The sequence below is a fragment of the Sciurus vulgaris genome, assembly GCF_902686455.1.
Source record: "Sciurus vulgaris genome assembly, chromosome: X".
Lineage (NCBI taxonomy): Eukaryota > Metazoa > Chordata > Mammalia > Rodentia > Sciuridae > Sciurus > Sciurus vulgaris.
In genome coordinates, this window is record NC_136471.1 from 2,237,855 (window position 1) to 2,246,573 (window position 8,719).

Sequence of the window (8,719 nt, forward strand, 5' to 3'; positions counted from 1 at the left end):
ACTGCATGGGACAGGACCTGGGCGTCTGGAGAAAAATAAACATTAACTACAAGGGCACATTCGACTTTTACCTTTACCTAGATAGCCTACATACCACTCCCAAGGGGAAAAAAAACACTTTACATAAATTCGCTGTGCATCTGTCATCCCAGAAACTGGGGAGGCGAAGGCAAGATGAACACTTCAGCCCATAAGTTTGATACGACCCTGGGCAATGTAGCAAGAACCTGTTTAAAAAAAATCAATAGATTTTAAAGGATTGCACTCCTATTTAATAAGTTTTCTGATTACAGCGCAATTCTACTTGAAATTAATGATAACATGTCTAAATATTTGCAAATCCATGAATCAAAGAAGAAATCACAAAGGAACTTAGAATATATTAGAAACACAATAATAAAAAAATTACAATGTACCAAAAATAAGTGGGAGGCAGCTAAAGAAGGGATCAGAGGAACATTTACTGCTTTAAATGCTTATAATTAGACAAAAAGAAAAGTATAATGGCAATGGCCCACTGGTCCATTTAAAGAAGCTAGAAAATCAAAACCAAATACAAAACAAGTCAAATGAAGAAACAGTAGATAAAGCAGGAAATTATTGACAGAAAATAAACCACAGACAACTAACAAACACACATACTCCTTTTAAAAGTGTAACAAAAGTTATAAAGCAACACTAATCAAGACAAAACAGAAAAAGACACTAATCACTGATATTGGGAATGAAAGGAGATGTTATTACAGGTTGTACAGACATTTAAAAGATAATGAAGAAATAGCACAAATTTGTACAAAAATGTCGAAAACATGCAAATTTGGGGATTCCTTGGGGGAAAAGTGTTTCACCCAAACTGTCACCACATAAACTAGAAACTACTGACTCTATAAATAAATTTTTGTTTTGTAATACTGGGGATCAAACTCAGAGGCACTCTACCACTGAGATACATTCCCAGCCCTTTTTATTTTCAGACATGATTTAACTCAGGGCATGCTACTTCTGAACTACATCCCCCACACTGTTAGTTTTATTTTAGACAGGATTTAACTCACGGGCTCTCTACCACTGAGCTACATCCGCAGACCATTTTATTTTATTTTGAAACTCAGTTGCTGTGGTACTCCAACTTGTGGTACTCCTGCCTTACCCTCCCAAGTTGTTGAAATTACAGGCATGAGCTATTGCACATGACTTGTTATACATAAATTAGTTATAAAGATTTTCCCTAGAATCAAACAAACAAAATAAAGGAAAGGAGGAACCCCTGGCCCCATGCTCAAGGGGCAGCTGTATGAGGGGTTGGGTCATCTAGCAACAATAATTCTTTCTCTCCTTTGTACACACAGGCTGCTCAGAGACTGCAAAACTCAGCATACATCCCTGTTCAATCATGCTTCCTTCCCCCAAGAATACTGCTATGGCAATGGCAGTGCTGCGGGACTGGTGCAGGTGGATGGGTGTCAATGCCCACCGCTCACTGCTCATCCTGGGCATCCCTGAAGACTGCAAGGAAGATGAATTCCAGGAAGCAGTGCAGGCTGCCCTATGGCCCCTGGGCAGGTACCGAGTGCTCTGTAAGACATTTCGAAAGGAGCTTGGGGCCAGGGTTGCTTTGGTTGAGTTTGCTGAATATTTAAACCGAAGTTTGATCCCCCGACAAATACCAGGCAATGGGGGCCCCTGGACTGTGATCTTTCTGCCCCAGGCCCCTGATGCTGACTTCCAGGATACACCCAATTTCCCTGCACAGCCTCAGGGGAGAGTGGTAGAAGCTGCATGTGAGGCAGAAGCTACAGGAGAGGGAGGAGCTGCATGTGAGGCAGAAGCTACAGGTGAGGCAGGAGCTGCATGTGAGGCAAGAGCTACAGGTGAGGGAGGAGCTGCATGTGAAGGAGGAGCTGCATGTGAGGGAGGAGCTGCATGTGAAGGGGGAGCTGCATGTGAGGCAAGAGCTACAGGTGAGAGAGGGGCTGCATATGAGGCAGAAGCTGCAGGTGAGGAAGGAGCTACAGGTGAGGCAAAAGCTGAAGGTGAGGCAGAAGCTATAGGTGAGAATAGATCTGCAGGTGAGGGAGGAGCTGTAGGTGAGGCAGGAGATGGAGGTGAAGGAGGAGCTGTAGGTGAGGCAGGAAATGCTGGTGAGGGAGGAGCTGCAGGTGAGGGAGGACCTACAGGTGAGGCAGCAGTTGCAGGTGAGGAAGGAGCTATAGGTGAGGGAGAAGCTGCAGGTGAGGGAGGAACTGATAGTGAGACCAGGGCTGCAGATGAGGGGGGAGCTGCAGGAGAGGAAAGAGCATCTGGTGAAGTAGGAGCTGTGGGTGAGGGAGGAGTTGTAGGTGAGGCAAGAGATGCAGATGAGATAGGAGCTGCAAATGAGGAAGGAGTTGAAGGGGACAGGGAAGCTGCAGGTGAGGCAGAAGAAGCAGGTGAGGCAAGAGAGTCAGATGAGGAGGGAGCTGAAGGTAACATGGGAGTTGCAGATGTTCTAGGAGTTGTGGGTATAGCAGCAGCTGCAGGTGAGGCAGGAGCTGCAGGTGACAGAGTTAATGCAAGTGAGGGAGGAGCTGTAGTCGAGGCAGAAGAAGCAGGTGAAGTAGGAGTTGCAGATGAGGCAAGAGCATCAGATGAGGAGGGAGCTGCAGGTGACATGGGAGTTGCAGGTGTTCTAGGAGCTTTGGGTATGGTAGGAGCTGCAGGTGAGGCAGGAGCTGCAGGTGATGGAGGAGTGGCAGGTGAGGCAGGAGCTGCAGGTGAGGCAGCAGCTGCAGGTGGGGCTGAAGAGGCAGGTGAAGTAGGAGCTGCACATGAGGCAAGAGTGTCAGATGAGGAGGGAGCTGCAGGTGACATGGGAGTTGCAGGTATCATAGGAGCTGTGGGTATGGCAGGAGCTGCAGGTGAGGGAGGAGCTGCAGGTGATGGAGGAGCGGCAGGTGAGGCAGGAGATGCAGGTGAGGGAGGAGCTGCAGGTGAGAGAAGAGCCGCAGAGGAAGCAGAGGAAGCAGGTGAAGTAGGAGCTGCAGATGAAGCAAGAGAGTCAGATGAGGAGGGAGCTGCAGGTGACATGGGAGTTGCAGGTGTTCTAGGAGCTGTGGGTATGGCAGGAGCTGCAGGTGAGGCTGGAGCTGTAGGTGAGGAAAGAGTCTTGGATATGGCGGGAGGGACAGATGAGGCAGGAGCCCGGACCCAGCAGTGGAACCAGGCCCTGCAGCCAGTCCTGGAAAACATGGCCTATGAGGAACTGAGAAGCTTTTCTGGGATGGAAGAGCCAGCCTGTGGGGAAGACTCCTTCGAGAGCTGGCTGGATCATGCCAACGACATGCTGTACCTGTGGCGCCACATATCGGAGAGGGAGAGGAGGAGGAGGCTGGTGGAGAGCTTGGGTGGGCCCGCCCTGGATCTCATGTGCGGGCTCCTGGAAGAATATCCAGACACTCCTGCGCAGGACTGCCTGGCGGCGCTGGTGCAGGTGTTTGGGAACAAGGACACCCGGATGACCGCTCGGCTGAAATTCCTGACTTGCTCTCAGCGGCCTCAGGAGACTCTCTTTGCCTATGTGATGCGGCTGGAAGGCCTGCTGCAAGTGGCCTTGGAGAAGGGGGCCATCCACCCTGCTATTGCAGACCAGCTGCGAGCCCGGCAGGTGCTGATGCGGGCCCGACCCAACCAGATGCTCCAGAACAACCTGAGGAGGATGCGTCTGGAGAGGAGGCCACCTGGCTTCCTAGGGCTTCTCCGGCTCATTCGGGAAACAGAGGCATGGGAGGCTGCCCGAGCTAGGAATGAGCAGTTGGAAGGTGAAGAGGGAGCTGAAGTTTACCAAGGCGATCTGGCTGCTGCCCAGGCTGCACCTGACAACGAAGATAATGCTGGGGCCACTCTAGCCTGTGAAAATGCCAGTGAGGCTGCCCTTACTAATAAGATCACCATGGAATGTATCTCCATCATTGTAGAGAAAAACAAGGAGGAACCATCCAGTGAAGATGCCAGCAAGGCTGCCCCTGCAAGTGAAAACACTGGTGAATCCTACTCAGCCAACAGAGATGCCGACGAGGTCACTCCTAGCCCTGAGCATGCTGCTGAGGCTGCTTTCAATACAGATAATGTCACAAAGGCAGCACCTGCCATTAAAGAGGCCAAGACCTCCCCTGCCACTCAGGAAAATGAGAATGCTTCTACCCCTGCAGGCCGAGGCCAGGCAAGATCAACCGAGGCCCTCAGTGGCCCCACCCAATCCCAGATGGGCAGTGCTTCTGATGCTGGCCTACTAGGGCCTGGTTGGGGGCCAGAGAGTCTCAGCCAGGGAGAAAATCAGGAGGCAGAGGAGCCCCTGCTGGAGGGGCCCAAGGACATTCTAGAGGAGTCAGGAGATGAGGATGGGGCTGGGGAGATGAGCCACCCCAAGCCCTTCTTGGGCGAATAGGCCCAGAAGTCCCAGGGGCCTCCTCTCCTCTCAGGCAACACATACCTAGAGGCAGAGGCAGGCCAGGATGGGGCTGTCACCCCACCCCACATTTGGAGCACTGTTTTGAGAAGGGCTCACCCCACCCAAACCAAGCTTCTCAATTCTCCAAGGAGCTCTCGTCACCACCACCAGCTCTTCCAAGTGACCTACATGACCACATTTTCAACGAGATTTGGTAGGAGGAGTTACTCCTCCCCATGGCATCCCCAGACCCAAACTCTGCCAATCTAGGGCAGTGTTCTTGGAAGCACCCCTGAGTGGCCAGCCCTGGCCTAGAGGAGGGTGCCTGAAGATGTCTGCCACCTGCACTGGACTGAGAGACATTGCGGATGGTGGGGTGGGGAGATGCCATCTCAAGGGTGCCAGCTGCCTGTCTCTACCAACAGGGGGATTCTGCCCCCTGCATTCACCATCTCCAGGACAGGCTGCTCCCTGTTCCTGGAAATCCACCCTTATCTGTAAGCCCCATAGAGATCCACCTCAAGCAAATGTCCATCCCCACATTAGCCATCATTCTTGTGCAAAGCCATGAGGTGTGTGTCAACCCTATGTGGAGGTCCCTGCCCTCACAGCCAGCCTCCTCCAGGCCTGGGCACATGTTGTAAGCCTCTGTGTGAGCCAAGGCTCTGCTTGCTCCTGTCCAGTGTCCTGAGCTCAACCTCTGCTTTCTTGGTTTAGATCTAGGCCCACCGTCTTCCAGTTGTTCTTGTGGGGTTTTGTATGTTTTTATCTGAGCAGTTTCTTCCAGGAGATCCGGAGCCAGCCCCAGGAGACAGTGGAGAGAATGGATGGCGATGGCATGATTGATGCTCACTCCATGACTGCAACTACAGCTGTGACTGCAACCTGTCCTTGTGCAAGAAGAACTGGACTGGGGAGGGCTGGAGAGGGTTGGAGCCTATTCTTTGATGTTCCACCTCTGTTGTTATTTGTAACTGAGTTTCCTCAGCTTGGTGAGGCATTTCCTGTGCTTTTCAGTGTCTTTGTGCCAGTTACAGGGCAAGGGCCACCCCGAAGTGAATCAGCCCCAGAGGGTATTCCATGAAATTAATGGGTATTGCCAGAGGTCATCATCCTGGCAAGAGGCAGATCTGGGGGCCCTATGAGGGGATAATGTGGCAGGAAACCCCCAGCATGGTCAGCAGGCGAGAAACCTCATTAGGAGCCAAGGATGAGGTGTCCCTGTGTTCTAGTACCTGTGGCCTCCACAGGCTGTGGAGAGTCCCTTTCTGTGTTGTCATCCTCTTCTCATCAATGGTTTCAGTAAATGTTTCTCTTCAATAAATTTCATTGATTGTTCTGAGTCTTGACTCTGCTATGGGAAGTTGATGAAAGGGTTGGCTGGAGTTTGGGTGGGAGTGGAGGGACAGAAAAAGATTTCTGCTAAGTATCAGTAGGAGACATCCACAGTGAGAGAGCGTGCACTTCAATAAGCAGGTTAGGAGTTGATTATGACTTTAAAAATTTTTATATGTGAATTACAAAATTTTGAAATTTAATTGTTCCTTGATTGGGTTGGTCTTTACCCTGGTGTTGGGGGCTGTGCCATGTGGACTGTGCTGGGATGGCGCCTGGCGGCCAGCTGGAGATTGTTTTGATCACATCGGCAGTGAGGAAGTTGATTAATATAAGCACACCCAGGTGATTTATCATTGGCCATATTCAATTAATTCCACGCACACAATGCGTGCACAGGTGTTCCCGAGTGCTCCTGCTCTTGCCTGCTCGTTTTAACCTTTGCTGTGATAGGGCAGCTGGCTCCTCTCCTGATCTCAACTGGCGTGGCCCCGCCCTCCGCCTCCTGGAGGGAATATAAGCGGGCAGTAGGTAGAAGGAAAAAGGAAGCAGCTAGCAAAGATAAGAAGCAACTCAGAGCACAGTACGCGGGACGCATCACTAAGAAGTACCTCAGATAGATAGCACCTAGTTCACAGGATGCGGGACCTACCTCTAAGAAGAAGAAGCAGAACTCTAAGAAGAAATAGATCTCTGATAAGCATAGAAGCCTGTCTTTCTCTAAAACTTTATAAGCAAAGCCTATCTTCCTCTCAAAGCCTCTCTTCCTCTAAAATCAAGCAAGACTGTCTTCCTCTATAAACTAGAGAACAAACAAACAAGTAAGGAAGCAGCACAGGAATAGAAGTAGTTTATTCCCAGTCCACCTCCGATAAATACCCACACAATTGTTGCTGCAGGCGATAACAAATATTCGCGGGATTGTTGCCATGGGTGGTGACACCCTGGGACTTTTGAAAATGCTTGAGGGTGGTGCTGTTTTTCTCCTTGATTGGGGGTGGACACCACTATCACATGCCAGGGTTCAGGACTACTAAATATGAGTGATTCTTGTGGTAGGGTTATGCAATAAAGAGCAATTGTACCCAGAAGTTCAATAGCACCTCTGGTGAGAAAGCCAGCATTAGAGTGTCTTGGTTTTTGTAAAAAACCTCGATATATTTTAAGTTATTCTAAAACTTGAAAATTTCACCCAGTAACAACAATGACAATTTAAGCAACTGAAAATTTCTAGATATTTGTGGGAATTTTGAGAGAATGGGCACATTTCTAGACAACGTCCACTTGCAAACCAAGACTTTCTCTTGAGGATAAAAGCAGGCCAGACAAGTAAGATATACAGCAAAGGAGGGGTTTACAGGAGAAGGAGGATGATCTCTGAAGGGGTGACATCCTGAGGACCAAATGCTGTGTGTGCCAAGAGCACGTTGTTGCTGGGAGCAGTGGCACACACCTGTAATCCCAGTGGCTTGGGAGGCTGAGGCAGGAGGATCTGAGTTCAAAGCCAGCCTCGGCAATGGCAAGGTGCTAAGCAACTCAGTGAGACCCTGTCTCTAAATGAAATACAAAATAGGGCTGGGGATGTGGCTCAGTGGTCGAGTGTCCCTGAGTTCAATCCCCGGTACCATCCCCACCCCGGGACAAAAGAGTAGCATGTTGTTAAAAGAGAAACTTCAGACAAAATAAATCTAACAGATTTTTTTGGTCATTAAAGGATTTATGAATAGTACAGCTAGAAGAGCTTCAGAGAGCTCAACTTTTATCAACATGAGCAGTGAGCTTTTATATGTTCTGTGTGGAAACAAATAATTACCTGATCAGCTACAGCTTGGTACTTTTCTTAAGGGAGTACAATTGGGTGGGAAATCCCATCAGAGGTTAAAGGTGTCTTTTGATTTGTTAAGCTTACATTTTTTTTTTCTGTTTACATTGGGCTTCAGTTTGCTTACATAGGAATTCAAGACACTAGAGTGTCTCAGGCTTCCCACATAATTATTATTATTTTTAACAAAGCCAAGGGCATATAGCACATACTCTTGGCCCTCAGAAGGATCAGAGCATGGCATTGTGCTGAAAACTGAAGTAATGGGGTGCAAAAGATGAGACCATTTAGAGCTCCGTGGGGATGGGAAGGAGTCAGATTTCATTCTAAAAGCAGTGCAATGCAATTAGACCGTTTATGTGGGCCCAGGGGACACTGTTCATTCTTTCTGTCCTGGAAAGTTGCTGCCTTATGAGAAAAGTGGAAAATTCCAGTTTTGGGCTCTCTCAGCTTCCTTTGCAGCTAGGGCATGGGCATGTGACTTGGGTCCCACCAATCAGATGTACCCAATGCCATCTGAATCTGAGGCCCCAGATAGGAAGAAGCATGAGCATCATAGGTTCTGATTGGGTGGTAGAAATACCACCTGTTTCCTGAGGAGCAGTGGCACTGGTGGTTCTTGCAGTAGCATCTGCTTCCTACACTGGTGGATGCAAACCACACAATGTTTGTGTCCAGGTGCAAGTGGGAGCCATGAGATGCCTTTTCCAGACCAACGCTGCCACTTGATTTTGACCCCTTTTCTTCTCTTCAAAGCCTCAAAGGCTGGTTTTCTGGCCCTTCTAAAACACCTGTGAGATGCCATCTTTTATCTGATTCCCTTTGGATTTCCATCAGCTGCAGTGAAAGGTGATTGCTAATGACTCTGCATGCTACAGGAGCTTTCTAATGACATTTGCAGACAAGAGTACCCACTACTCAAATGAGCAGACATCTGTACTTTAGCTCCTACCTAGTGGCTAGCACTAATGGAGCCCAGGAATAATGCCTCCCAAGGCCCTTGAATCCTGCCTTCATTACTAGCTCTCACTTAGAGACATGCAGCTCACGCCTGCTCTTGTCCTTTCCTCTTTCTGGGCCACAGAAAGGCCCTGGCCTCCAGCCTTTCCATGCCCTAATGACACCACAGATGTCCC

At 49.2% G+C, this 8,719-nt stretch overlaps 1 protein-coding gene across 1 annotated transcript; it reads left to right on the forward strand.

Moving 5' to 3' along the window:
* Window positions 1–1,420: 1,420 nt before the first annotated feature.
* Window positions 1,421–4,423, forward strand: LOC306651169 (paraneoplastic antigen Ma6E-like; the record flags this gene model as incomplete). The annotated part of the gene is made up of 2 exons (XM_079123654.1): window positions 1,421–1,781; window positions 2,511–4,423. The coding sequence occupies 2 exons, from the start codon at window positions 1,421–1,423 to the stop codon at window positions 4,421–4,423; spliced, it is 2,274 nt and encodes a 757-aa protein (XP_078979780.1).
* Between the last annotated feature and the right edge of the window lie 4,296 nt (window positions 4,424–8,719).